Source organism: Bactrocera dorsalis, chromosome 5 (genome assembly GCF_023373825.1).
Source record: "Bactrocera dorsalis isolate Fly_Bdor chromosome 5, ASM2337382v1, whole genome shotgun sequence".
In the NCBI taxonomy this organism is placed as follows: Eukaryota; Metazoa; Arthropoda; class Insecta; order Diptera; family Tephritidae; genus Bactrocera; species Bactrocera dorsalis.
This window is the reverse complement of record NC_064307.1, coordinates 4426140-4454020: the sequence shown is the minus strand read 5'-3', so window position 1 is coordinate 4454020 and position 27881 is coordinate 4426140. Positions and strand designations below refer to the sequence as shown.

At 34.2% G+C, this 27881-nt stretch overlaps 8 protein-coding genes across 9 annotated transcripts; 6 read left to right on the top strand and 2 right to left on the bottom strand.

The window, feature by feature from the left end:
* Nucleotides 1-107: 107 nt before the first annotated feature.
* LOC105226506 (uncharacterized) lies at nucleotides 108-2838 on the top strand. The gene is made up of 5 exons (XM_011205397.4): nucleotides 108-438; nucleotides 1223-1299; nucleotides 1361-1708; nucleotides 1839-2093; nucleotides 2170-2838. The coding sequence occupies exons 2-5, from the start codon at nucleotides 1277-1279 to the stop codon at nucleotides 2435-2437; spliced, it is 894 nt and encodes a 297-aa protein (XP_011203699.1). The 5' UTR covers nucleotides 108-438; nucleotides 1223-1276; the 3' UTR covers nucleotides 2438-2838.
* Nucleotides 2839-4573: 1735 nt separating this feature from the next.
* LOC105232618 (RNA polymerase-associated protein CTR9 homolog) lies at nucleotides 4574-8781 on the top strand. Its single transcript, XM_011214367.4, has 9 exons — nucleotides 4574-4729; nucleotides 4795-4893; nucleotides 4958-5890; nucleotides 5948-6582; nucleotides 6645-6855; nucleotides 6928-7266; nucleotides 7424-7542; nucleotides 7615-7952; nucleotides 8030-8781. The coding sequence occupies exons 1-9, from the start codon at nucleotides 4688-4690 to the stop codon at nucleotides 8674-8676; spliced, it is 3363 nt and encodes a 1120-aa protein (XP_011212669.2). The 5' UTR covers nucleotides 4574-4687; the 3' UTR covers nucleotides 8677-8781.
* LOC105232616 (lipid droplet-associated hydrolase) lies at nucleotides 8702-10015 on the bottom strand. The gene is made up of 2 exons (XM_011214366.4): nucleotides 9750-10015; nucleotides 8702-9690 (listed from the first exon to the last, which is right to left on the bottom strand). The coding sequence occupies exons 1-2, from the start codon at nucleotides 9946-9948 to the stop codon at nucleotides 8957-8959; spliced, it is 933 nt and encodes a 310-aa protein (XP_011212668.2). The 5' UTR covers nucleotides 9949-10015; the 3' UTR covers nucleotides 8702-8956.
* A 686-nt stretch (nucleotides 10016-10701) lies between these two features.
* LOC105232619 (tubulin alpha-4 chain) lies at nucleotides 10702-12430 on the top strand. The gene is made up of 2 exons (XM_011214368.4): nucleotides 10702-10860; nucleotides 10926-12430. The coding sequence occupies exons 1-2, from the start codon at nucleotides 10858-10860 to the stop codon at nucleotides 12309-12311; spliced, it is 1389 nt and encodes a 462-aa protein (XP_011212670.1). The 5' UTR covers nucleotides 10702-10857; the 3' UTR covers nucleotides 12312-12430.
* Nucleotides 12431-12696: 266 nt separating this feature from the next.
* Nucleotides 12697-14620, top strand: LOC105232620 (putative neutral sphingomyelinase). Its single transcript, XM_011214369.4, has 5 exons — nucleotides 12697-12845; nucleotides 12918-13097; nucleotides 13166-13349; nucleotides 13423-13580; nucleotides 13734-14620. Exons 1-5 carry the CDS (start codon nucleotides 12808-12810, stop codon nucleotides 14425-14427), a joined length of 1254 nt encoding a protein of 417 aa, XP_011212671.1. The 5' UTR covers nucleotides 12697-12807; the 3' UTR covers nucleotides 14428-14620.
* A 401-nt stretch (nucleotides 14621-15021) lies between these two features.
* LOC105232621 (acetyl-CoA acetyltransferase, cytosolic) lies at nucleotides 15022-17043 on the bottom strand. The gene is made up of 6 exons (XM_011214371.4): nucleotides 16592-17043; nucleotides 16409-16530; nucleotides 16240-16352; nucleotides 15749-16178; nucleotides 15494-15679; nucleotides 15022-15434 (listed from the first exon to the last, which is right to left on the bottom strand). The coding sequence occupies exons 1-6, from the start codon at nucleotides 16641-16643 to the stop codon at nucleotides 15153-15155; spliced, it is 1185 nt and encodes a 394-aa protein (XP_011212673.2). The 5' UTR covers nucleotides 16644-17043; the 3' UTR covers nucleotides 15022-15152.
* Nucleotides 17044-17234: 191 nt separating this feature from the next.
* Nucleotides 17235-20424, top strand: LOC105232622 (putative aldehyde dehydrogenase family 7 member A1 homolog). The gene is made up of 4 exons (XM_011214372.4): nucleotides 17235-17388; nucleotides 18544-19192; nucleotides 19260-19697; nucleotides 19832-20424. Coding segments are annotated over exons 1-4 (1653 nt in total). The 5' UTR covers nucleotides 17235-17386; the 3' UTR covers nucleotides 20396-20424.
* A 394-nt stretch (nucleotides 20425-20818) lies between these two features.
* On the top strand, nucleotides 20819-27540 carry LOC105232623 (uncharacterized). Of its 2 annotated transcripts, XM_011214373.4 has the most exons (13): nucleotides 20819-22282; nucleotides 22397-22500; nucleotides 22574-22655; nucleotides 22717-23368; nucleotides 23457-23566; nucleotides 24019-24234; nucleotides 24349-24541; nucleotides 24840-24988; nucleotides 25046-25280; nucleotides 25467-25544; nucleotides 25724-26073; nucleotides 26146-26304; nucleotides 26742-27540. In XM_011214373.4, exons 1-13 carry the CDS (start codon nucleotides 22208-22210, stop codon nucleotides 26937-26939), a joined length of 2601 nt encoding a protein of 866 aa, XP_011212675.1. In that variant the 5' UTR covers nucleotides 20819-22207; the 3' UTR covers nucleotides 26940-27540. The 2 variants fall into 2 exon arrangements, with proteins under 2 accessions (XP_011212675.1, XP_029408893.1); XM_029553033.2 differs by lacking the exons at nucleotides 20819-22282; nucleotides 22397-22500 and having other exon boundaries at nucleotides 22721-23368.
* The last annotated feature ends 341 nt before the right edge of the window (nucleotides 27541-27881 follow it).

The window sequence follows — 27881 nt, the reverse complement described above, 5'->3', positions numbered from 1 at the left end:
CAATAAGTTCAGGCTTAGAGCTTGGGATTATTAAGCTTGGCGTACAAAACTGGTTTCCAAATGCATTTTATGTTTAAAGCTAAAAGCGCCGACTTTCTGCTTGATGATATTAGAGTTGACGCTAAACGCGTAGGTTCTTATAACCTGGCAATAATAAAAAGCTTTCGATTATAGAAATAAGAAAATGGAGAATAGTTAGTTTGTTGATACATATACAGCGAACAAAGTAGACATAAGATTTGCGAAAATATTTTCTGCTACTTTTAGGAGTGTTTTACAATATATAAAACATAAATAAATAAGTTGAAAATAGACTGAAATTCTAGGTGTAAGTTTTTCAAATAGAGATTTCAATATTTAACCTTGATGGCGAGTTGAAATCTGTGAGTGTTTACTTTAGTTTACAAGTGTTTGTTGGTGCTATTTTAAAATTATTACGTAAGTATACCATATAAAAAGGAACTATTCATATTTTTTGTATATACTACAAGCAAATATGCAAAAACACGTAGGTGGAGGCGTACATATGTATGTATGTGCGAAAGATTTATTTTCCGCCTAAGTTTTAGACATTTTGGATTAATTTGGCATACAGTTTTCACTGAACCTTTGTCAGTTTGGAAGTGTATAACTCATATATGTAGTTAGTTATTCATATACATGTATGAACACATGTTAAACAGCTATTTTACGCGTATTTTCATACTTATGTATGTATATATGTATGTGGTATATGTACATATATAGATAGGTGGGCAGACAATGCATTTGCTGTGCTTACATTTATATTGCATTATAATACTCCATTTGTATCCTGCTACTATTTTTTTAATATACATACATATATACGGTTTAAATTATTCAAAATTAAAATTCATTTTGTAAGGTAAAATCCACTTGCAAATACCTCTGCGTTTGTAAATTTGTACCCGTGGTTATTGAAATACATATTTACATACAAGCGAACGTATAAAGTTATGTATGACTGCTTCCTCATGCATTGTTTCTTGCAATTTTCATACCCACGTACTATATGAATATGCCATTTACGAATATATTTTTTAGTTTCACACACGTACATATATGTATATGTATGTTTAGTTTGAAGTTATTTGTTGGTTTAACACCTGCTTCATTGATTACTTCTTTAAGAATAATAGCTATAATTGATAACATATTAGTAAAGATGTCTGTAAACTCTTACTAAAAAATGTTCTTCCAGGTCCTTGCTACATTAATGCGGCGCAACTAAAATAAGAAAATATACACAGACATAATGCACGAGAGACGCGTTGAGAAGTAAGTGTGACATATAATTTATAGTTTTTCCAAATCGATTAAATTATCTGTACTCCTTTAGAATTAAAGGTGGCCATTATGTTGCAACACACAGTCAACCCGTTGGATACCCTGCATATACGCATTCGAATCGCGCTTACTCTACTGATGGTGAAGAATCACATAATGCAGCATCGGCGGCGGGATATACAGTTTCACAGGAGTATCCATACAGTTCTGCACGCAAAACAAATTTATATCAAAACCAGCAAAGTCCAGCTGAGGAGAGTAGTGTAATTTATAATCAAAAATGGTCAAATGGATCACCGCAAGCCCGCGCATTTTCTACGCTTACTTATGACCAAGGGGGTGATGTAAGCAGTGAAATTTATGTGACTAGTGCTGCTTATAAAGAACCTTCAGAAATAAGGTGAATATAAAAACGTATATACTAAATATTGTAATTATAAAATTAATAACGTTTTGTTGCTCCTACACAATGGAAATCTTATAATTTTTTGTTTCTTTGCTAATTTGTTTCCTTTTTATTCCATTCATAGTCGGTATAGCCATCGACCACAATCACGTGCGGCATCACATAGTGTTTACTCGATGGCAAGCACAGCAAAGACGGGACCAAGTGTTCATTCAACAACGAAAAGAGGTGTAAAAATAGATGCGATGTCAGCGCCAAACCCTTTTTGCCCTAATATAAAAGGAGTTTGCTGTCTTATGTTGCTTTTGAATCTGGGCTTAATTCTCGTAACTTTGGGTTTTGTGATTGTTGTGCAATTTTATGATCCCTTATATGTGTGGTATGCATTTCTTAGTTTCATTCATTTTTCATTTTCTTTATTATACCCCAATGTTTTTTTTTGTTTTGTTTTGAAGGATACTTGGGATTATATTTTTAATTTTTGGATTCCTCACTCTCATTGGGTGCATGATATACTGCGTGCATGTTTGCAGAGACGCCAAAACACCTTCTCAAGTGCGTAATGAAAATCTTTACTGGACAAGACATTGGCAAAATAACATCGGTTATATACCTACCAAAGAGATTTCTTATAAAGGGAACAAATATGACGGTTATTCAGACCATTATTCGATAAGCAAAGTTAGTGGAAAATACTCAGATCGTGGTAGCAATCATTATTAAAAATACGAATATGTTGTATTATAAAGGTGTTCATGACGACGAAACTAATATTAATAATCGATTAATTTAATCAGTTGTGAATTATTAAAATATATACCCATAGTTACAGTTAAAAGTGAAATGTATTTTAAAATTATTAGGGAACTTTTTCAAAAAAAAAACTTGAAATTCTACAATTTCCAATATTAAAAAGGATCGGATTTTATTTTTAACTATGGGTCAATGAATTGTATTTAAACCATACTCAAATGTATTAAACCAGGGCCAACTTGTGTGATAAGTTGGACTTTAACGTTGTTGTACTTACAGTTAATAAGTTTTCACACCTATGTATCTATATACTTTATTTAAATATATACAAAATATAAAACACTTATTAACACAGCACGATATACATATAAGCACTTGTTATGAATATTAGGGTCGTTGTGATTGATATATTTAACTGGACAATGTCATATATTAAATCAAAGGAATCCAAAAGCCTTCATACAGAATGAAAACATCTAAGGATTTTCAAAATTTTCATTATTAGGACGATAAGCGTGATGATACATGCGTTAAAGTTTTATTAGTCTTATAAGCCATACCTCGATAAACTAAAACCACATATGTGGACTAGTTTCTTCAACTCAAATTAAAAAATCTTATCACTTTTTACTTTTTTATTAAACTGGTAACTAATTCGGTATGTTGATCCTAACTTCTATATAGACTACGAAAAATGTTGAATTCACTTTTAAATGTCAAAACTTTCAATTTCACACTCACTAACACACTTCTTCTTAATTGGCGTAGACACCGCTTACGCGATTATAGCCGAAGTTTTCATTGGGTGTTTTTTTTTTACGTGGCGGGTTCCAAACCTAGCGCACAACCCTATGTAGGGGATGTTTCGCCTTCTCACTTTAGCTCACCTTAAAACGGATGTTCTTAGGCTGCCCAGAGGATACTTGGCCAAATACCGGAAGTCGTGAGCTGCTTGAGCCATATGTATGTAAAATAATCGTTTCTGCCCACTCCCAAGTGAATGGCGATCAGAGAACTTTCCTCACTTGCGTGAACTTCTACACATGACCCCATCCTCCCACTAACACACAGCCCCTTTATAATTGTTCATGACTGTGCAGTAGCAGGGATGATGACAACATCGGCGTTACGAGTTTTCGTGAGGAAGGTTCTACGAAAGATTTAAGGTCATTTGCGCCTTAGCCACGGCGAATATTGCATTCGATGGAACGATGATTTGTATGAGATATACGATCAAATGACATTGACATAGTTTAGCGAATTAAGAGACAGACAAAAACACTCCAGCTCTGAAAATATTCGACGCAATACCCGCCGGGGGAAGCAGAGGAATAGAAAGACCTCCACTCTGTTGGAAAGACCAGGTGGAGAAGGACCTGGCTTCACTTGGTATTTCCAATTAGCACCACGTCGCGAAAAGAAGAAACGTCTGGCGTGCTGTGGTTAAACTGGCTATAATCGCGTAAGCTGTGTCTACGCCAGTAAAGAAGAAGAAGTTAATATTCGCATGTCAAATGTAGATTACTTCAAATTCATTCACTGCTTTATATTCATTGTTGGAAAATATACATAAATTCAATATTGTACGGGTTGCAATTTTTTTTTAATGAATTGCATACTTTCGAAGTCATTTTTCCATAATCCAAGAGCTGCTTATTCTGAAAAACAAATGTGTAGCGGTGTGTAAACCAACTAAAACGTAAAAATAAGTACACATTTTAACAGCTCTTGAGAGCAAAACCATGAAGTCGTTTAGTTGAAAAATTCAAAAAGAAAATTTGCTACTCTAAAACACTATTTTTAATTTAATTCTATCTTCTTAATTTTTCATTTTTTATTTCCACTAATTAAATTCTTATTCAGAATGCATTGAATGAAACAAATAATAATTACAGGTTAATAACATATTTTATAACATACATGTTATGTATGCTGCTGTTATTTTAAATTCGTTTCGCGTAATGCATGTCTGTATTCATATTTATAAATTGTCAAAAGTTTATTCAGCTCGGGAGCATTCGAATTCACCACAAAAAATGTCAAAATTTCACATTCCTCTGTCAGAATTTTCATTTTTGTACCGTTTGGCACGCAGCCTTAGCTTAAGTAAATTAGTCGATAGTTTTTATAATCGATATATTGCTCTCAACGTTAACCAGCATTGGCGAAGTAATTTAGTTTGTTGTTTTGGTTGCTGCGTTTTCAAGATTATTAGAAATCATGTCAGCGCCTATTGAAATTCCATTGCGGGATACTGACGAGGTAATATAACATAATGCAGTTTATTGTTTTATAGATATGAATTTTTTTTCTCTTAATGCTATCAGGTTATTGAGGTTCATCCAGATCAGTTACCAGAATGTCAGGAAGTACTAGCTATTTTACGCCAAGAGCGTTCCCAGTTAAATACCTGGGTGAACGTGGCGGTAAGTTTTTATATATCAATTATTCTATAAATGTATATATTCTAATATCATAATCTATATATAGTTGGCGTACTACAAGGAGAAAAAAACAGCAGACTTTATAAGGCTTTTGGAAACGGCTAGAACTGAAGGGAATACCGATTATCGTGACATGGAGAAAGATCAAATGCGTGCATATGATATGTTGGCTGCACATTACGTACAGGAAGCAAATCGGGAAAAATCGAAAGAGAAAAAGCGAGAGTTATTTATGAAGGCCACAAACTTGTACACAACTGCTGATAAAATTATTATGTACGATCAAAATCATTTGTTGGGTAGAGCTTATTTCTGCTTGTTAGAAGGCGATAAAATGGAACAAGCAGACGCCCAATTTAATTTCGTACTCAACCAATCACCTGCAAATATTCCATCGCTTTTGGGCAAAGCATGCATCGCCTTCAATAAAAAGGACTATAGAGGAGCTTTAGCTTTTTATAAAAAAGCACTACGTACAAATCCGAATTGTCCAGCGAACGTTCGTATGGGCATGGGTCATTGTTTCCTTAAAATGAACAATCAAGAAAAAGCTAAACAGGCATTTGAAAGAGCACTAGAACTCGATTCTAATTGTGTTGGGGCTTTAATTGGGTTGGCAATATTAAAACTTAATTTGCATGAACCCGACTCAAACAAATTAGGTGTCCAAATGCTATCCCGAGCTTATACTATTGATTCTACAAGCCCTATGGTATTAAATCATTTAGCAAACCACTTTTTCTTCAAAAAAGACTACCAAAAAGTTCAACATTTGGCGTTGCATGCTTTTCATAACACCGAAAATGAAGCGATGCGAGCAGAGAGTTGTTACCAATTAGCACGCAGTTTCCATGCCCAGTGTGATTATGATCAAGCGTTTCAATACTACTATCAATCAACCCAAATCGCACCTGCTAATTTTGTGTTACCTCATTATGGTCTCGGACAGATGTATATATATCGCGGTGATACTGAAAATGTAAGAAATACTCTGTTATTAACCACTAAAATATAGTTACATTTATTTATTTTTTAGGCTGCTCAATGTTTTGAAAAAGTGTTGAAAATTCAACCAGGAAACTACGAAACAATGAAGATTTTGGGCTCTCTTTATGCAAACTCAAACTCACAAGCAAAACGTGACATGGCAAAGTCACATTTAAAGAAGGTTACTGAACAGTTTCCTGATGACGTAGAAGCTTGGATAGAGCTAGCCCAAATTTTAGAACAAAATGATCTTCAAGCTTCTCTAAACGCCTACGCTACAGCATCAAATATTCTAACCGAAAAGGTTAAAGTAGAATTACCGGCAGAAATATTAAATAATGTCGCCGCTCTACATTATCGAATTGGTAATTTAACTATAGCTAAACAAAAGTTAAACGAAGCAATACAAAGAGCTAGAGTGGAAGCAGATAGCTCGAATGCAGATAAACAATATTATGATTCCATATCAGTGACAATGACCTATAATTTAGCTCGTCTCAATGAAGCTATGTGCAGCTTTGATATAGCCGATAAATTGTTCAAAGATATATTAAAAGAACATCCAAATTATATTGACTGCTACTTACGATTGGGATGTATGGCACGTGACAAGGGTCTCATTTTCGTAGCATCTGATTTCTTTAAGGACGCATTAAATATCAATAACGATAACCCCGATGCAAGGTAATTGGGTTAATATTGATATACATACATATATGATGATAATTATCATAAATGTTATTTAGGTCTTTGTTAGGAAATTTACATTTGGCAAAAATGCAATTTGCTTTGGGACAAAAAAATTTTGAAACAATCTTGAAAAATCCTACAACTGCTACGGATGCATACTCGTTGATTGCACTAGGAAATTTTTCATTGCAAACACTTCATCAGCCGATCAGAGATAAGGACAAGGAACGAAAACATCAGGAAAAAGCTTTATCTATATATAAACAGGTATCGTACTAACATAGATATATCAACCCGTTTACATTACATTACATTACGTTATAAATTTTTAAATGACAGGTTTTGCGCAATGATCCTCGAAATATTTGGGCTTCTAATGGCATCGGCGCTGTATTGGCGCATAAAGGATGTGTTATAGAAGCACGAGATATATTCGCACAGGTTCGAGAGGCAACGGCTGACTTCTCAGATGTTTGGTTAAATATTGCTCATATATATGTTGAGCAGAAGCAATACATCAGTGCAATACAAATGTACGAGAACTGTATGAAAAAATTCTACAAACATCATAATGTCGAGGTGATGCAGTATTTGGCACGTGCATACTTGCGTGCAGGTAAACTCAAAGAAGCAAAAACAGTCCTGCTAAAAGCGAGAAGGGTTGCGCCACAAGATACGGTAAGATAATGAAATAGGGATAGTTGTACCCTAAGTAAAATGGGTGGTTACATCTTTAAATTCTGGTACATCAGTGTGTGGTATTATAGTTTTGGTGCAGCCGAATAATAACAAGACATTTTTAATATTATTTAATTTGTTAAACTCAAATTTACAGGTATTACTTTTCAACATTGCTGTGGTACTGCAACGTTTGGCTATGGCTATCCTTAAAGACGAAAAGTCAACTCTTGATGTAGTGTTGCAAGCTGTTCATGAATTGGAATTAGCGCAAAGGTATTGTGAAGCTTTCTCTATCAGGTTCATGTGAAAAATTTGCTAATTAGAACATTTGTTTGAAATTCTAAGATATTTTCAATACCTCTCGATTTGTGGTGATAAAACACGTTTCAATATTGAGATTGCTGGCATTGAGGCCAATCAGTGTCAGGATCTCTTGTCTCAAGCCCAATATCATGTTTCCCGAGCTCGTCGTATCGATGAAGAAGAAAAGGCTTTGCGTCGCAAGCAGGAAGAGGAACGATTGGCCTTTAAGACGAAACAAGAAGAAGAACGTAAACGCCGAGAAGAAGAACAAAAGATGTCCCGAGAACAAATGCTTGTAAAACGCCAGGAATATGTTGAGAAAACTAAGGGCATATTGATTATTTCGGAAAATCCGCCTCAATCCAAAGAACGCAAGAAAGGTACAGTAAAATCTATATATAGAAATAATTTTCATCTATTGGCATTTATTATATATAATTTACATTTAACAATGGAGGTGGTCGTCCACGCAAGGATGGTTATGCTTCCGATTCTGGTAGTGATGTTGGAGAAGTTGATGGTGCTGAACGTTCTAAGAAGAAACCCAAGGAACGCAAAAAGGGTGCTGGTAGAAAGAGAAAATCGGCACAAGACAAATATGATAGTGACAGTGATGGTGAAATCCAACCTAGAGAAAAGAAACAGAAAAATAAGAAGGCTAAAGAGGCAAAGGAATCGAAAGAAAAGTTGTCAGCCAAACAACGGCTTAAGATTGTTTCGAAAGCTACGATATCCACGAGTGAATCCGATAGCGATGCTGGTGGACGCAAGCGAAAGCATGTTGCTAACAGAGATCAAAGTGAAAGTGACAGTGACGGTAGTGTTGAGTCCAAGCGCGTGCGTCGTATATCAAGATCACCGTCAGAACAACGTTCTCATAGTGAAAGTAGATCTCGTTCCGGTTCCCGGTCTAGATCTAGATCTAGATCACGTTCTGGTAGTGGATCTGAAAGACGGTCGCGTTCAAAGTCGAGCTCAAGATCTAGATCGCCTTCAAAGTCGAGATCTGCTTCGCGCTCACCTTCTTCTTCACCCCAACGTACAAAGGACAAGTCTTCAGTAAAATCTCATTCACGCAGTCCATCGGTTTCAGAATCTGAATAAAATACTATGTTTTTTGTTTTAATATATGTAGCTATGTATTAATTCAACCAAAATACCACTAAATATATATATATATAAATCATCCTCAGCGTAAAATGTCAATAACATTTGTTTCATTTAATATATATAATTATTAGTCTAATTTGATCCGATAATGATAGTTATGGATATCTATGTATGTATATGGATCTAAACATTTTTCTAATTATTTTATATTATTAATTTTATGGCAAAGAAAATATAAGTAAAGCTACATACATATGTATATCCATATATGCATTCATTTCAAAATTTCTGAATGTTCTTTAATCATTTTACCTACTATACGAGACATTGCCTCCGAGTTTCTCAATACAAATGCATGATCTATAGACTCTTTATCTAATTCGGCGTCAATTTTGGGATACTTTCTGCATATTTCTTTATAGTACTCGACTGGTACCCACCCATCCGTTGTACCATAATACATCTTTAACAATGATAAATGTCTCTCCATCAAACTTTGATCTAAATCACGTACCCGAACCATTTCATCTTTTGCCAAAAATATTACTTTTTCCATCACAGGAGCCTTCGAGTATTCTAAAGCGGTTTCAATAAACGACTTCGGTATGTTTAAGAGCCAGAAATATATTTGTACTCCACATATTTGAAGATATTTTGGTAACCGATTAAATAATGGAATTACAAATCCTAGAACTGTGTATAGTGGAATTCCAATTTTGGTGAAATTCCAACCGTTCGATGAGTCAATCATACGCTCTATTGTTGGAAATAGAAGGTAACATTTTTTGACCAGCTGCCGAATATCCTGAAATTCTAACAAATGCATCACCATCCATGCTCCAATTGAATGACCAATTAAATGAATTTTTGTATTGCGTGGCACAAAACGTTGAATAAATTCCTTTTTATGATATAACTGTCCATTTAGATCAAATATTTTCTCATTTCCCTTAAGGCAAGGAACTTCCGTTTTGCAATCCTTTGAAGGTTCTTCGTGTCCCAGGTGACCTTTAAAAACAAAAACAGCAATTGAAAAAAAAAATCAATTTAAAAACTGCGAATCTTACCAATTATCCAAACCGGAATTTTTTCACCCAATTGCTCATACAATAAGTGCAGGAATTCGGTATAAAAGCCAACTAAGCCGGGATTACCTGGAATACATATCACAATCTCGGGCACATCATCCAAGGGCTCTTCTATCCAACGTCCCCAAGTAATTACGTGAGTGGGTCCACCAGAGATTTTGATAAAACCTTCCTTCATCTTCCTAAAACCAGTTATTAAATTGTTTAATAAGCGATATGTAAAGATTAAGTAAAGTTTTATCGAATGTATTTATCGATATATCGAAATTTTAATGAAAACTCTCTCCGACGTGGCAATATAGAAAACTATTGGAAATATCGAATATATCTGGATTGAGAGATCTCCCTCATCGCAAAAGTTTTCATATATAATGAAAGTACTAACTATATTAAAAATATATTTTAAATAAACCATGATTTTTTGGATAATTAGAATCGGAAATTTGAATAATAGAAATTATTTTAAACAATTTCTTTTTTAATACCAGTTAATAAATCGGGTAGTTATATCATTATTTAAATTATTTATATAATTATCTACATATACAACAGTTATCCATTATAATTATTGGTTATACATTTAAGTCGAGGTCACACAAGCCTATAAATTTAAAATATTTTTTAAAAATTAGTAAAATTAATTAAACTTCTGAGCTTTTAAAGAAAACAATATGTATATCAATTTTTTTATATAAATATACATATATAAATAAAAGCATAAATGAAATTTGATTTCAAATAGTATGTACATACATATGTCTATTCAATTAAAAAATTTAAATGTTATACTATAGTTAAAACTACGTTGATACCGATTGTGTAATTGATTTAAAATGGCGCGAAAAAATATTTCAAAAGCAGTCAGGGCGGTTTTCCTCCCTTCTACAGAATATATACCATTTGTTAAACTACGGCATAAGTATGTACGCGAATAAGCTTAATGTGCTAGGCTTTAACTGTGCCTTGACACTAAGGACATTATCTTTCCTAACGGCATACAAGATATTCGCAAAGCAGCTATTTTGTAATTTGCTTTGGGGTTGAAATATTGGCGCCTTTTTAACTTTCACATACAAATTCTTTAAAAATGGTAAGATGAAGCAATAATTGCTATCTTTTAGAAGGAGTATTTATGAAAGATAATTATTTTTTAAGCGTGAGGTAATATCAATACAAATCGGGCAAGGAGGAATTCAAATCGGAAATGCTTGCTGGGAATTGTACCTTTTGGAGCACGGCATTGATGTTGACGGCTCTACTAAAAGTAAAGCAGAGAATACAAATGGATCGAATAAATTATCACAAGATACTAAAAATGAAACCACGAATGACTCGAATACCTTTTTCGCAGAAACTGGTCTGGGCAAACATGTACCACGTACTGTTTTTGTTGATCTTGAGCCTACAGTTATAGATGATGTACGTACAGGTAACCTTAAGAGTTTGTATCATCCAGAACAACTGATATCTGGAAAAGAAGATGCAGCCAATAATTATGCACGTGGCCATTACTCTATCGGAAAAGAAGCAATTGATAAAGTTATGAATCGCATTCAAAAATTATCTGAACAATGTGAAAGTCTTCAAGGTTTCTTAATATTTCATAGTCTTGGTGGTGGAACTGGATCGGGCTTTACTTCTTTACTTATGGAACGCTTAACTGCAGATTATAGTAAAAAATGTAAATTGGATTTTGCAGTGTACCCGTCACCAAGAGTTTCAACGTCAGTTGTAGAGCCATACAATGCAGTTCTCACTACACACGCGACTTTGGAGACTTCGGACTGCGTTTTTATAGTTGACAATGAAGCAATCTATGAAATATGTCAGAATAGTTTGAATATTGATCGTCCCAATTATCGTAACCTGAATCGCCTTATTGCACAAATTGTTAGTTCAACTACAGCTTCTTTACGTTTCAGTGGTTCTATGAATGTTGATCTTAATGAATTTCAAACAAATTTAGTACCTTATCCTCGAATTCACTTCCCACTAGTTGCATACGCTCCACTGGTGTCTTCATCAAATGCATCGCATGAACACAATACTATAATGGCATTAACAAACTCATGTTTCGAAGCTTCAAATATGATGGTGAAATGTGATCCACGTGCTGGAAAATATATGGCTTGTTGTATGCTCTATCGTGGGGATGTTGTACCAAAAGATGTAAACGCGGCAGTATCGGCTATAAAATCTAAGCGACATATTCAATTCGTGGATTGGTGTCCAACAGGTTTTAAAATTGGAATTAATTATGAGAAGCCTGCATGCGTACCTGGAGGAGATTTAGCCCAGACTCCTCGTGCGGTTTGTATGCTATCAAATACAACTGCTATTGCTGTTGCATTCAGTAACTTGGATTACAAGTTCGATTTAATGTTTAAGAAACGTGCATTTGTGCATTGGTATGTTGGCGAAGGAATGGAAGAAGGCGAGTTTACGGAAGCTCGTGAAGACTTGGCTACATTAGAGAGAGATTTTGAAGAAGTTGGTACAGATGATCAAGAACAAAGTGTTAATGGCGATTATGAACTTTAAATTGTTTTATTTCAATAGAAAATAATTTTTTTTTTAAGTAAAATACATTTTTAAATATAAAATATAACAATGTAATTTGATTTTAACGTGTACTAAATAAAGGCAATGAAACAAATTAATCTTTTTACTAGAGAATTTTTGGTAGGTAATATTTAAGTAGTTTTTGAGAAGTGGAAGTAGTAAGTGCATAAAACTACAATTGAAAAACAAAACTGTAAAATTAATGCTGTATTAATTTCATTTTGTGGAAGTTTACAATGATCACTTATTTATATAATATTAATTATTTATATAAATGAGTAATATTAAAAATCCTTGCAATAAAAAATAGTACAGACTAGAGCTGATAAATTCTTGATGACATCGTCGATCAACACAAAATTTTACTTTTCGACTATTGTGTTCCGACTATTCCGATACTGTTATCACTATCACTATCATAAACATACATAAATATATTTGTTACATATCTATATGTATATTTTTTTATATAAATATGTTGCTAAATTTAAGTATTTTGACACTAAATGTTTGGTATGTATTTTTGTCGCAGTACAATCATGTCAACACCAGGGAAATTTTAATATCTGTTTTATAATATTCCAGGGGAATTCCTTTTCCTTTTATTTCAAAGGACCGTGAGGCACGGATAGCTGCAATAGGCTTAGAGCTTAGTTCAGGCAAATATGATATAGTTTCTCTGCAAGAAGTTTGGTCTCGTAAAGACTGCGAAACACTGAAAAACGCTACCGAGTCAGTATTACCTTACGCTCACTATTTCTACAGGTAAAAATTCATGGTGTATATTAAGGAGTTGTTCATAATTTTAAAGCAAATTTCTGTGTTATTTTCAGTGGTGTTATAGGTTCAGGCCTCCTGGTATTGTCTAAATATCCTATTTTAAGCTCTTTCTTTCATCCTTGGAGTGTTAATGGTTATTTTCACCGTATTCAGCATGCTGATTGGTTTGGGGGCAAAGGAGTTGGTTTATGTAGAATCCTCGTGGATAAGCATGTGGTACATCTGTACAATACTCATGTAAATATCATATATAGTCTAGTAATCTATATACGTATATATATTAAATGTGTTATTATATTAATAATTTTAGCTTCATGCGGAATATAATAACAACAATGATGATTACAAAACTCATCGGGTAATTCAGGCTTTTGATACAGCACAGTTTATTCGTGCAACAAGAGGTGACTCTGTTCTACAAGTTCTTGCTGGAGACTTAAATGCTCAACCTCATGATTTGACATACAAGTAATTAATATCCAAATTTTATTACTAAATTTACAATACAATATTTTCAAAAAGTCATAAATATATACATATATGTATTTACTTACTAATTTTAAATGTAAATTTTTTATTCAAAATACTAATCGCTAATATATTGCTTTTTATTACTTTTAGGGTTCTCTTGTATACATCAAAAATGAAAGATTGTTGCAATTCTAAAAATATTGTAACAAATGAATATCAAAAAAATTCGTATACTGCTTCTAATACTATTAACAATATGTCACCTGGAGTTCATATCGATCATATATTCGCAAGAAGCCCTGAAAATATTGCTCTTTCTATTATTGACTATGGACTGCCGTTGACCGAACCTGTACCTGGCCAAAATTTCAGCTATTCCGACCACGAAGCTGTATTAGCAAAGTTGCATTTAAGAGATGCTGATCATAATATTGGAGAAGGAGCATGTATTGTTACTTCTATAAATAAAGAGCATCACATTAGCGAAGAAGCGGCGCTTAAAGCTGACGGATGTCTTATATCGAGACGTGTAGCTGTTTTGCATGAATCAATATCGTTATGCGAAACATCACTAGATCAACTGAATATAGATCGCATATTTTACTACAGTGTCGCTCTTATTCTTGCGTTTATTTTAGTAGTTTTCTTGGAATATCCATCTCCATTAGGATTTAGAACATTGTGCATAATATTGAAACTCTTCATATCAGGTGGTTTATTATTTTGCATTTTCATGGCATCTGTGTGGAATTATATGGAATGGAATGGTGTATTATCTGGAAAAGTAGCCATGGAATTAATGTTGCGGTCCATTGAAGTTTTTGAAAGCGTACCAAAGAATTGAAGCTTTTATGTTGGTGACCGTACGTTTGTTGGTTAAAACTATATTTAAAAGACACATTAATTTATTCCAACTACATAAATAAGCTCAAAATGCATTTATTATTGAATTACTTATATTACATTGGTTCTCATAATGTAAACGTATGTATGTATATATGACTAAGTACAATGAATAAAATATATACATAACTATATATTCTACTATATTTTGTATAGATATGTTAAACAGTAGACAGGCGCTTGCGATTTTAGAATTTTGTTACTTATACTCGTTAATGGGTTTTCATTCGGCAAATATTATTTATAATTCAACCGACGTATACTCGGAGCGTAAAATAGGCAACGGTGGAACATGTAATCAAATAGCGTTGGTGATAGACTCTGAACAATATCAATCTAGTTACAGATACTATATATAGTTTTATATTCATGTGTACTTTATATATGTATACAACACCACAAGTTTTATAAGAAAAGCTCACCACAAACTTTCTTGTTGTTTTTAATTCAAAGTACACAGGTTTAAAGGTAACATTACGTAAATTACTCTCCTCTGACCAAAATCTGTATGCTTACTGAATGAATTCTAAAATAGTTATGCAAGCTTCATATATACATATATTTGCATTTCTAGTTCTAATAACAATTGACTTTCGTTATAACAAATAATTTACATACACATATGTCTCATTATCATATCAATATAAATAATAATTATTCTCGTTTTTAAACACGTTCAATAGCCATGGCGATACCCATCCCGCCTCCAATGCATAATGATGCGACGCCTTTTTTGACATTCAACCTTTCAAGCGCATATAACAATGTAACTAGAATTCTGCATCCCGATGCACCGATAGGGTGACCTAAAGCAATGGCACCGCCATTAACATTCACCTTATCGGCGTTGATTTTTAGCTCCTTTAATACTGCAATAGATTGACCTGCGAATGCTTCATTTAATTCAAATAGATCCACTTCTTCCTTTGTCCAACCAGCCTTTTGCAACTTTAGAATGAAATTGAATTCAATGCCAGTATAAGCCTAATGCGTTAAAATTTACTTACAACCGCTTCAACAGCAGTCACGGGTCCAATTCCCATGATTTTAGGATCTACACCAGTCTGTGCCCAAGCCACAATTTTCGCCATTGGTTTAATGGATCTCTTTGTCACCTCTTCCCCTGACATTAATAATACCGCTGCAGCCGCGTCATTAATACCTGAAGCGTTTCCAGCTGTTACAGTTCCATTCTACACAAACATATGTTTGAACAAAATGGAAACTTTAATTAACACTTTTTTTTATAATATCTTCCCTACCTCAATAAAACATGGTTTCAGTTTTTTGAGAGCTTCAATTGTTGTGCCTGGTTTAATGTACTCATCCTTTTCAAAAATTTGAGTACCCGCACGAGTTTTCAATTCGACTGGGACAATTTCCTTTTCGAAGAAGCCATTTTTTTGCGCGTTCTCAGCCAGGTTTTGCGAGTGAACCGCAAATTCATCTTGTTCGTCACGAGTAATATTGTATTGCTTTACCAGGTTTTCGGCAGTGACACCCATATGTATGTTATGCATAGCATCAGTGAGGCCATCGTGAGTCATTGTATCCAACATTGTTCCAGGACCCATTTTGATACCATTTCGTAAATGGATAACGTGTGGGGCCAAAGACATACTCTCTTGGCCTCCACAAATAGAAATCTTAGAATCGCCACATCGTATAGATTGGAAACCCAAGGCAACAGTTCTGAAAATAAAAGCATACTATAAAATGACATACATATACGAATTATACTTTTTGTACGCACTTTAATCCTGAACCACAAAGCATATTAATATTATAAACAGGGACATTTATAGGAAGTCCTGCTTGTAGGGTAGCCTGTCGTGAGGGATTTTGACCCTGTCCAGCGGTAAGACTCTAGAAAATATGTTCATTAAAGTGACATGAAATTTTTAATTTCAAATATTGCTCACTTGCCCAATGACGACTTCGTCCACATCACCACCGTTAACATTAGCTCTCTTTAGCACTTCTTTAATAACTACACTACCCAGTTCCGATGCTTTCAATTTAGAAAGTGATCCATTGAAGCTTCCTATAATTTTTAGATCCGAATTAACACATATAGAGGAGGACTCTATCGAATATGAAATTACCAATTGCTGTACGCGCAGCGGATACAATATAAACGTCTCCAGTGTTAGCCATTTTACAAACTTCTCATTCAAAATTAATAAAATTACTAAATTTAGAAAGTGCCAACAGGTTGCAAACAAGCTGTAGACGATTAGTTGATACAAAGTACACTAGGTGGTGGTGGTGAAATATCGATAAATAAAACGATTTTAATAATCGATAACAATTATGTTGTGGTATTCTTTCTGTTGCTGATTGATATGTGATAATGAAGTCATTTGTTATAAATCATATGGTTTTTTTGATAATATTTCACTGCTGAAATCACCTGATAGAAATACTTCCTTTTTCAAAGAGATATTTTATAAAATGCTATACAATTTATAGATTAAAATGAGAAATACGGAATATTTGCTTTCCGATTTGAAAATTTGCTAATACTCAGCTTCCTTCCATAACAAAAGTTGTTATAATCGGAAATTTGTCAGTTTCCGGTGAAAGACGCATATTCATGAAATGTGACTTCAAACTTCGAATGCCACAATGAGAGCTTAAAAGTTTTACTAGTGAAAAGTAGACCAGTCAGTCATTACTTTGGGATTACACCATAAGCCACTAAATAATAATATATTGTTATCAGTCAGAGATAACGACAGCTGAAGTTTGCTTATCAGTGCAGGAGGTCCATTCCGTATACATCTCTCAACTATGAGTACAGTATAAAGCACTCAGTTCGGAAGTAAACGCAAGCTAAGACAGTCCTGTGTTAATTTATAAAAAAAAATATTTAAAATTTCGTATAAAAAATCTTTTACATGTAAGTAGAGAAATGCTCAATTTAAATATACATATGTCTATGTGTATGTGTGTTAGTTAAAAAGTTCATAAGCATGTTTTGTAAAAGGTTTCTTTGGATAAACATCTAAATGTCTGTATTTATATATGAATATACTACATACATATTTAGTGGGGCAAATAAATTAAGAACAATTCATTTTCTAAACTTGTTATCAAAACATTGATTTTGCCTTTTTACCCAGATATATTTCACTAAATGGCACAATCTTAGGTACCTACTTAATTAATTATTGTTATTTTGAAGATAATCATAAAAAAATGTTTATAGCAATAAACTTGATGTCTTAATCGTTGATTGTAAATACATACAAACACATATTGATATAGTACATACATACATATGCAGTTGCTTGATCTGATATAATTTGCATATACAAAAGGATTGATTGACATGCTAAGATCGACTTTAATGACAACAAGTGAAATTGCAGTTCACTCCAACAAAGTATAGTACTAGAAATACCAAATTGGTTTAGAAAAGCAACTATCTAAATTATAAACTAAAATGCCTGATTTATGTACGTGTGTACTTTTTATATAATAAACACTTGAGATTATGACAATAGATGCGTGTGTACGTAAGTTTTTGCTTCATAAATCAGCTCAGAATAACAAGATAACCGCAGCATTCAGAAACGATAAAGATTTTGCTCACCCATACATACATACATACATATATTAATTTATTTATGCCATGTACAAGTATTTCAGCTAGATTGTGGATTATTGATAAGAATGAAATGGCAGTATTAAAGTTGTATATGGAAATTCAAACAAACAATTTAAAACTTTGTTCCTTCGAATTATGTGTGTATAATGCCGGTAAAACCCCAACAAGAAATTTAGTGCTTTATGCATACATAAATATCCTTTAATGTAAGGAACACTTGGAGAGTACAGATAATTGATAAATATATTGACTGGATTGACGAATAAATAACACTAAGACCCCTAGGTATTATTACATCTGTATTGATCCAGATAAATTATGTATATATTCCTTGCAATATGTTTTTTTATTTCGGATTTTTTAATTTATATCGTGGATAACAATCGATCAGTGTAAATATAAAAATTTTATTAATTAAAATATGACTTATTTGTATATTTTTAGGATGTCACTGGTAAGGCATTTGAACCGATCAATCTTGCTGAAGCGCAATCAGACGGCACTGGTGGTGCACTCATGCTTCTTTCACAAAAGCTCTTCATTAGAATCTAAGAATGACTATCTAATTGATTCACCTGAGTATGCTTTCCTCAAGGATATTGGTATAGAACGCGAAAACTGTGGTGTATATAATGGATCGTGGAAAGGTTCTGGGGAGGTATTAACATCTATAGACCCAGGAACCGGGCGCAAGATCGCTAACGTACGTGTGGGAACATCTGAAGAAATGAATGAGGCGATAAAAGTTGGAGTGAATGCATACCAGCAATGGTGTCAGGTGCCAGCACCTGTACGTGGCGATATTATACGTCAAATCGGCGAAGAAATGCGCAAATATAAAGAGCCTTTGGGAAAGCTTGTCAGCTTAGAAGTTGGAAAAATATTTAGCGAAGGACAGGGTGAAGTTCAAGAGTTTATTGATATTTGTGATTATGCAGCAGGGCTTTCGCGAATTTACTCAGGACAGGTAATCAATTCTGAACGGCCGGAGCATACAATTTTAGAAGCTTGGCGTCCTCTAGGCTTAGTGGGCATTATATCGGCATACAATTTTCCGAATGCCGTCTTTGGTTGGAATGCTGCAATCGCATTGGTAAATTCTTTATATTCATAAGTATCAATTGAGCTATTTACTATGGTATTCTTTGTTTTTTGTACAGACAACAGGAAATAGCGTTCTTTGGAAGGGGGCCCCTACTACGTCTCTAGTCTCAGTGGCGACCATGAAAATCTTTTCAGAAGTTTTGAAACGTAATAATTTACCACCCATTGCAGTGCTTTGCCAAGGAGGCGCCGATGTGGGTCAGAAACTTGTTAACGATTCTAGAGTGAAACTTGTGTCGTTTACTGGCAGTTGCGAAACTGGACGCAACGTCGGAGTGGAGGTCCAAAAACGTTTTGGCAAAGTTATACTGGAATTGGGTGGTAATAATGCTTTGATTGTAGACCAGGATGCTAACTTCAACATGGTATTAGAAGCTGCACTCTTCGGTTGCATTGGCACTTCCGGCCAGCGTTGCACCACAACACGTCGTATAATCGTACATGAGAAACTATATGACCGCCTGGTTAAGGAATTGGTAGTCAAATACAAACAGGTACGCTTTGTACTATTTTCGACCTCTTAAAATGGCTAAAGACTGTGAAAATTATATAAAAAAATCCAGTCTTTGGTATATTTATTTATATGCCGTTGTTGCTATACGTAGATTTACATATAAATATGTTGCAGGTTCTTCCAAAGGTCGGTCATCAATTAGATCCCAATACACTGGTTGGTCCAGTGCATTCTCAACAAAATATTGAACATTATAAAGCCGCCGTTGCCGAAGCTGTCAAACTCGGCGGAAAAGTTGCATTTGGCGGAAAAGTGATAGAGTCTGAAGGTTTCTATGTGGAACCGACTATAATAATTGATTTGCCACATGATTCGCCAGTGGTGCATCGTGAAACTTTTGCTCCAATTGTTTACATTCTGAAAGCTAAATCTATTGAAGAGGCTATCGAATGGAATAACGAAGTAGATCAAGGTCTGTCTTCAGCGATATTTACGGAGAACATATCGAATGCTTTTAAATGGATTGGCGCACAAGGCTCTGATTGTGGTATAGTAAATATAAATACTACAACTAATGGAGCGGAAATAGGCGGTGCTTTTGGTGGCGAAAAACACACCGGTGGAGGTAGAGAATCCGGTTCCGATGCATGGAAACAATACTGCAAACGTTCGACAATAACACTGAATCATTCCGGTAAATTAGCATGTGCACAAGGTGTGGTTTTCAATGTAGAATAAACGATACGTACTTATACGAAAAAATGAAATACTTTTTATTGTTATACCATAAATGTGTAGGTATGTGTTTTTGTGTAGAAAATGTGTAGATTTCGTAGAGATCAATTGTATAAATGGTGGGATTTTTAATGTTTTATTATATTTATATTGTAAAAGAAATAAAAAAGTATACGAAATAATTGGATGTGAAGCTCCTAACCCTAAATTATACTGTAAATATAAATCATCAGCGTGACGAGCTGGGAGGATTTAGAAATTCCTGTCAATCTCAAGTCCTTCTATAGTAAACTTTTTTCTTTGACAAAATATCTTCACAAAAATCTTTGCTAAATTTGGCAAAGATTATTATCAAAGGCATTGCTACAATCTCCGATTAGTTGAAATTATCGTTTTTATACTCTTTCTAGTAACATGTTCTACAGAGTATAAGTTTTGTTCAACGATAGTTTTAGAGTTTTGTATATAAAAATGATCAGGATGACGAGAGAAGGTGAAATCCAGGTGACTGTCTGTCTGTATATCCGTTCGTCCTCGGAAGCTGTAACTTCAGCAAAAATGGAGATATCCTAATGAAATTTGATACACAGGTTTCTTAGTACAAAAAATAAAGTTCGAGTTCCTTAGATAAGCGTAATCGGACTACTGCCACACCCACAAAACGCCATTAACCGAAAACCCAAAAAGTGCCATAACTAAATACTAAATTAAGATATAAAGCTGTATTTTGGCACAGAGGACGCAGTTGTAAGTGCCGTCTGTGTGAAAAAATTTCTGAAAAAGTGAGCGTGGCCCGCTTTCTAATATGTAAGTTTAATGTACATATCCCGAAAACACCTGAAACTACAACAATCAAATTTACCTAGCACAAATATTATAAGAACTCCTATCGAGAGTGTGAAAGTAGATGAAATCGGATGATAACCTCGCTCACTCCCCATATAACGGTACTGATCAAAACCACTAAAAGCTCAATAAATTAATACGAGTAACTAAATACGCCAGAGACATTAAATTTTACCATCGAGATGGCATGAGAAGATAAAAACCACGCCTACTTCCTATATAGCACAATTTTCAATTCCACTTAATTCGTTCAGTTTCCAGTATGCAAATCAAAATGCAATTAATATAACAAGATAAAACTTTGCACAAATAATGACTTTAGTGTGTGCCATCTTATGACCAAATATTAATCAAATACAACGAAAATCGGTCAAGCCCCAAGATACAGAATACAGAAGATGTAGGTCAATGTGTGATATACATATATGTAACTAAAATTAAGGGATAATTCTTTTCTTATAATGGTATGTCCAAAATAGGTTGGATCGGACCAATACTTCCCTTAGCCCCTATATACTTAATATAAAAATTTTCGAAAATCGGAGTGACTTTGTAACGCAAATATAGGCCAATATGTGAGTTATCCCAATTAAAATAAGAGAGCGTGTTTTATTCATAACAGTGTATCTTTGTGCCTAAAATAGATAAATTTGAGTGAAAACTTGACCTAGTCTCTATATAACTAATATCAGGATTTTCGAACATCCGGCTGATTTTAGTCGATATGATTCAAGTAAGTTGCAAGAGTATAAAATGTTCGGTTGCACCCAACCTTTTTTCTTGTTTTTGTTTTGTTCAGCTCGTCGGCTTACAAATTTAAATCACTTTTCCATTTTGAGGAGTTTCCATGGACACTTTCGATCTATTTAGTCGATAAATAATTCGTTCTCTTTCAGCGCTGTTCTTCAGCTCAGTTTTGAATTGGCTTATTAATTAAATAAAAAACAAACAATTTAAAAAGGCTTAAAGATGGAGGTTATGGAAGAAGGAAATTTAATGGACAGGGTCCCAGTATTGTTGCAGCGAGATCTACAGTTTTACCAGGTAAGCAAAATAAAAAAAGCAATCGTTTTTTGTAAATGCTTTTGCTTTATGATGATATTATGCAATTTTTGAATTTTTTATTTATCTACATACCTACCAAAAACCTGTGAGAAGACACATCAAAGAGTTCTGCAGGAGCGCATTTGCCTTGGTGTGGTAGGAGGTAAATTAGATTTTCCACGTTACGCCTCCTTTGCCGCGATTAAAATTGTTCTATGGTGAGTAGTATGTCGCGAACTTAATTTTTTTATTAATTGCGAACAAATTTTGGTTATCATTTCGGTTACAAAGGTGGGAAGATGAATATTATGCTTCCTATCAAAAGCATTCTGGATTATTGCATGCAGAATGGGATCTGTTGTCACATGATCCGGTAAGGAGTATGGTGGAAATATAACTAAAAAAGCACTAACTTACGTACGTGTCACGTTTAGACAGCTGTTATTGTGAAAACATCAGATCCGGAAAAATTCGTAAATCTCGTAACGCGGTCGGCTGATATGCTTTTGGAGCATCTACATATACTATCGCAGGAGTCCTTAGATCATGCCGACCTATCTGTGCTGACTGCAACAATTGGTGCGGCGGCGCTCATAAAAAATTGTTTAAATATTTACATGCAAGCAGCTAATGTAAAAGTCTATCGCCCAAAGGGCAATGAAAAGGGCGGCGCATTAAGATTGTCCTACAAGCAATACTTACAAATGGCTGAAGCGCTAGCGGAAAGGCTATTAGATTTACATTGCAGACTGCTGTTGTTGTACATCATACAAGATGCAGATTGTCTGAATTGGGAAAATAGTCAACCGTTTTTTGAATCAGAGCGCGGTTCGTACACCATACAAATGTGGTGGCACTACATTCAGGGCATTAAGGACGACCTGTGGAATTCAGTACCACCAAAAATGGCCCAACGTATTTTTGCGGGTATTTTAAATGAAACTCTGGGTGTTCTTACAGCACGTTATTCATTAATTTTAACTAGTGTCGAAAGAGCTCAGTTACACTTGGCAGATATCTCTAATATGTTGTTTTGCGTGGCAGAATTGTTGCCTTTCATCTGTGAAAGTGGTGAAGCCTATATAGGTGAGTGAATGTAGGAAATGGAAATTTTGCTATTAAACATCATTTCTGTACATATAATACGTGTGTATTTTATGGATCTCGTAAACAGGTCTACAGCTTCCTACTCAAAATGCTATAATCCGCGATGTACACGCTAAGTGTCGAGAGTTGTTTTACTGCCTTTTGTTACGTGGTGCGCCGTTAGGAGTGTTGTCAAAGGTTAGTTACTACTTCCATGTACATATGCATGCTTACTAGCCACTGAATTTATATTAACATAGGATATGGCTTTTTATTGGGTCAGATATCCCACAGTCTTGCCTTTGCGTAGATTGGGGGAGCAAACGAATTATTATTCGATGATATATTTTAAGCTGACTTCAACATATTTATTCAAACCAATGGTTGTATTTCAATAATAGAATTCTTAATATATACGAAAAATCTGAAATGATTTGTATCGGTATAAGAGAGGAATGTTAGTGAATATTAGCTAGTGAGTCCGATATCATAAATTAGCAACTGCAATAGTCCGGCGCATGCCCATAAGTTTAGTGTGTTTTTATTTTAAAATCTGGCATGTAAAATTAAGTATCAAAAATAGTTCCACGTGTCGCCTTAAATAGTAGAATATAGCAATTTGTGCAGTCAACAATTTTGTTGCATTTCAGCTTTGTCGTAAGAATATTGAAAACATGGAAATGTTTTCATCCAGACAAGGATTACCATGTGCTTGGATCTTATTTGCATCACCACGTCTGTTTTCTACGGATAAGACTTTTCAGTGGGTAACTGAGTTCGGTGATCTCAGCGCGAGAATTGCAATATCGTTGGAATTGAAGGTACTTTTGGCGTTTCCCGAAGCGGATTGGGCCTACTTATTGAAGGTAAATAAATTTATAATATTTTCGATGAGAAAAGTAGCGAAAGTTGTTTTTGTGACCAAACATATTTTAATTATTTTGCAGTTTGTTAATCATAGTTTTCTTTTTACAATTAAGGTGCTTTTAATGCGCAACGCACAGGTGACCGGTATAATTCTTCGTCATATTTTCTCACATTTGCCATCACCGGAGAATTTCAATAACGAGAACAGCTCATTTCTCAGCGACGTTGGTGAACAGAAAAAATGCGAGGCATTTCTATGTCGGGGTGAATGTTTAGATTTGTCGGATCAAATTAGAAATCAAGCAGGTAAGGTCATGAATAATACAATGTGGGTCCAAATATTACGTAATGCGACGGCGACGTGGTTTAAGCAAAACCCCACCGAATTTCTAAGATTATTATAACATTTATTTGAATATTCTTCTAAGGTTCAGCATGAAAGAAGTAATGGCTCACACTATTTTATATATTTACTGGTACTGGTATACATAATACTTACTGGTACAAATATACACAAGACAAAGATGTTTTCATATGAATTAGTTAGAGTGAAATTCTTTAACATAATTAGTATTTATTATTTAAACATGACTTCTGGATGCAGACCCTGTCGGCCAGTCTAACTACCAAATAGTTTTATCCCTAACTTATCTGCTGGTGGCGGTAGGAAAAGCTGTCGATATTAAATCGTGCCTCATTAAAACCCTAGAAGAGAGTTCTGCTGGTTGGAGTGACTGTCTTGACAAGCGCCAGGTATCAAAATTTTTTCGAGAAATATTTGATTTCATATTGATAAATTCATAAACTCAGGTTTGGAATCAAAAGCGACCACCTTGGCTGGAAGCAATCATGCATTTTGTATATCCGCTTCTGAATTGTGTTGTTGACATGTTAGTTAATGCTGTCGAAGCGGGAGCTAGTATGTACCAGGCAATGTCATTAGCTTTAACATGTGTTTCCGAGATGTGGGATTGTATACCAGAGAGCCTTTACAAAGTAACAATTTTATTGCAAGACATCATACCAGTTTCAACTCGTCCTCTTGGTATGTATATTCTGCGAACGCCGTAAATGCTCGCCAATATTAATTCCAATTATATATTATATGTGTGATATATAGGGTACTTCAGGGAGTATCATGTAGTCAATTTGTATTTGCAGCGAAAAGCAGAGTATAAGCTCTGACCCTCTTTAAATAATAATTATATATCCTTTTTTGTTTATTATAAAGGCGATTCGGTACTCATGCAAGTAGTTTTTGCAGCTTTATACACAGACCTTATTCGAAAAGCTAAATTTTATGAAAAGGGTAAGTAATAATTTAAAGTTTTTATTGGTTGTGTGTAAACAAGAATACTTTTGGGGGCTTTTATTTCGTTCCAATATAACTAGAGACATAAATATCTAATTTTTTCACTTGCTTTACTCTCTAATAATGCTCTCTAAATAAATAATTTGTTGATAAAAGTTAAATAATATTTATTATAGAAAACAAAATGGAGAAGGCATCAACCTGCTATTCCATTTCCGAAGCTATATGCTGTATAGACGAAGACGACAAACACACCGATCAAATCGATTTATTCTTAAAGCAAGCACGAGACTCCATAGCTGTCGAAACAAATTCTCATTTTGAATCTAACGGTGGAGCCCGCAGTTGGGTGAGCACATTAAGTACGGTGAAGATTGATGATTTAAATAACACAAACACCGAACGATTAACACAAAGTCCACCGATAAATTATGCCTCCGAGCTAGATGTGGGAATAGCAGATTATATAGCAGACATATTGGTTAGTGATGTACTTACAAGTAATATTGGAAGGCAAGCTTTAAAGGTAATCTTAAATCTAATGAGAGATTTAATAAGTGCTTATAACACTTCATATTTTCATTGATTCGCACTAAAGACAAGTTATAGATATTTGAAGAATAATGCAGATTGGTTAGAGGAACAATTGGGTTCAGGTGTTCCTGTTAGTGGGCCAAATCCGGGACAAAGGATCAATGAACCAAAGGATTCGATATTGTCAACAATGTTTTTTGTTGGAAGTCATACGTTTGACCAGGTAAGAAACAGAAATGAAGAAATAAATATAATAAATAATAATAGCCTGGGTGTTTGAAGGATATTAATATCTTATGGTTTTTAGTAATCTTTACTTTTTATATGTAATTATTTAACGAGCTCTATGCGCATTTTATACTTTCCCATTATTCGGAAATCAACAATTTTCATAAATAGTTTAGTTATGTATTAAGTAATCGTCACTAAAGACAAGTTATAAACAACATATCCATTTATTGAGAAATAGTAAAATGCCCACAAAAATATTCTATGACCTTCAATTTAATGAAGTTCTGAGGGCGGTTGAAATTAAATTATATATAAAAAGTACTCCCTCTAACAATCCCACCGTTTCGCTGTCTGTTTCAAGTCCTATGTGCTCACTGTTACTCCCACATATGTAGTACCCCATATATGTAAATAATTGTTTCTTTTCAGCTGCTCAGCGGTGTCCTAAACATCGACTACATTACTTGGCTTCAAACACCTCTTTCTTTGAATGCTGAACGAGCATGGTTGCATTTGTCTCGTCGTTGCGATTTCCAGGAAGACTCGAAGCTTAGAATGCCCGAGGTGACAATGGTCGCTGGTATTACGCAAGTCATGAAAAAAATGAAATACCCAAAGAAATTTTAAGCATATTTCTAGTTGACACACATACTTAAAATACACATACATACACACATATGTACCATACATTGCTAGTTTGTTAGCGTAAAAATCTGTGTTTGCAGCAGTAGTCCAATAAATAAAAGTGAAGCCAGTAGACAGTAATTGGTTTGGTATTGAAGTAATTAAGCTGGAATAAGTATACGACTGCTTTAATTGATTTAGTTTATAAATTAGATAAAACTTAATTTAAACAAAAACTATTCAAATGTCATAATTCTATGCATACATATGTATGTCGATCTGAAAATAAAAAAAATGAGAAAAAAAATTTAGGGAAAAGGTAATCCTACTAAGCTTTTGATGTTCTACTGCAAATGAGCAGAGCTAATGTATTTTTTGCTAATTATATTGAAACAAAAAACCACATTTACAAGTAATTCTACAAATCAAAACAACATGTTCAATAATATGCTAACGAAAGCATTTTCAGGCACTTGCGTATTGCTATAGTAATTTTCTGATTTTTGCTTACCGTTATTTATGGCAGTTTTTGCAAAGTGCATATAACCCATATTTCTTTATGGGCGTAAAATAATCTATATGTTTTGCTGATGCCAAAAAAATTGTAATAGCCAGAAACATTTAATCGAACTGAATTCACACGGAAAATCAAGAAATTTGAACTTACTGCAAGAACTATATCTTCTTAATTGCTTATTATTTGTTTCACATAAACACACTTACAGGGTGACTGCATGGCATAAATAATGCACATAATTCCGACATGCTTGGTCTGACATCTGTCATTAAACATCTGTGTAAATTTGTTAGAAATTCGTATCATGGAACAGTACACAGACGCACCTGAAATCGCTCAGCTGCATTTTTAAAAGAATTAACTGAAAGGTTTCTATAGTTTCAGTTTTTTTTGCGATTATTTTTCACACAGGTGTTGGTAGGTTATAT

Coding starts and splice junctions, on each gene's coding strand:
- LOC105232623 (XM_011214373.4), top strand. CDS start 22,208: ATGGAGGTTATGGAAGAAGGAAATTTAATGGACAGGGTCCCAGTATTG. Junction 22,501..22,573: donor GCGATTAAAATTGTTCTATG/GTGAGTAGTATG, acceptor TCGGTTACAAAG/GTGGGAAGATGAATATTATG. Junction 26,305..26,741: donor GAAGTCATACGTTTGACCAG/GTAAGAAACAGA, acceptor GTTTCTTTTCAG/CTGCTCAGCGGTGTCCTAAA.
- LOC105226506 (XM_011205397.4), top strand. CDS start 1,277: ATGCACGAGAGACGCGTTGAGAA. Junction 1,300..1,360: donor CACGAGAGACGCGTTGAGAA/GTAAGTGTGACA, acceptor GTACTCCTTTAG/AATTAAAGGTGGCCATTATG. Junction 1,709..1,838: donor AAAGAACCTTCAGAAATAAG/GTGAATATAAAA, acceptor TTCCATTCATAG/TCGGTATAGCCATCGACCAC.
- LOC105232621 (XM_011214371.4), bottom strand. CDS start 16,643: ATGGCTAACACTGGAGACGTTTATATTGTATCCGCTGCGCGTACAGCA. Junction 16,353..16,408: donor ACGAAGTCGTCATTGGGCAA/GTGAGCAATATT, acceptor CATATTTTCTAG/AGTCTTACCGCTGGACAGGG. Junction 15,435..15,493: donor TGACTGCTGTTGAAGCGGTT/GTAAGTAAATTT, acceptor TTCATTCTAAAG/TTGCAAAAGGCTGGTTGGAC.
- LOC105232616 (XM_011214366.4), bottom strand. CDS start 9,948: ATGAAGGAAGGTTTTATCAAAATCTCTGGTGGACCCACTCACGTAATT. Junction 9,691..9,749: donor AATTCCGGTTTGGATAATTG/GTAAGATTCGCA, acceptor TTGTTTTTAAAG/GTCACCTGGGACACGAAGAA.
- LOC105232618 (XM_011214367.4), top strand. CDS start 4,688: ATGTCAGCGCCTATTGAAATTCCATTGCGGGATACTGACGAG. Junction 5,891..5,947: donor ATCGCGGTGATACTGAAAAT/GTAAGAAATACT, acceptor TTTATTTTTTAG/GCTGCTCAATGTTTTGAAAA. Junction 6,583..6,644: donor AACGATAACCCCGATGCAAG/GTAATTGGGTTA, acceptor AATGTTATTTAG/GTCTTTGTTAGGAAATTTAC.
- LOC105232620 (XM_011214369.4), top strand. CDS start 12,808: ATGTTGCTAAATTTAAGTATTTTGACACTAAATGTTTG. Junction 12,846..12,917: donor ATTTTGACACTAAATGTTTG/GTATGTATTTTT, acceptor ATAATATTCCAG/GGGAATTCCTTTTCCTTTTA. Junction 13,098..13,165: donor TACGCTCACTATTTCTACAG/GTAAAAATTCAT, acceptor TGTTATTTTCAG/TGGTGTTATAGGTTCAGGCC.
- LOC105232622 (XM_011214372.4), top strand. Junction 19,193..19,259: donor GGAATGCTGCAATCGCATTG/GTAAATTCTTTA, acceptor TTTTTTGTACAG/ACAACAGGAAATAGCGTTCT. Junction 19,698..19,831: donor TGGTAGTCAAATACAAACAG/GTACGCTTTGTA, acceptor AATATGTTGCAG/GTTCTTCCAAAGGTCGGTCA.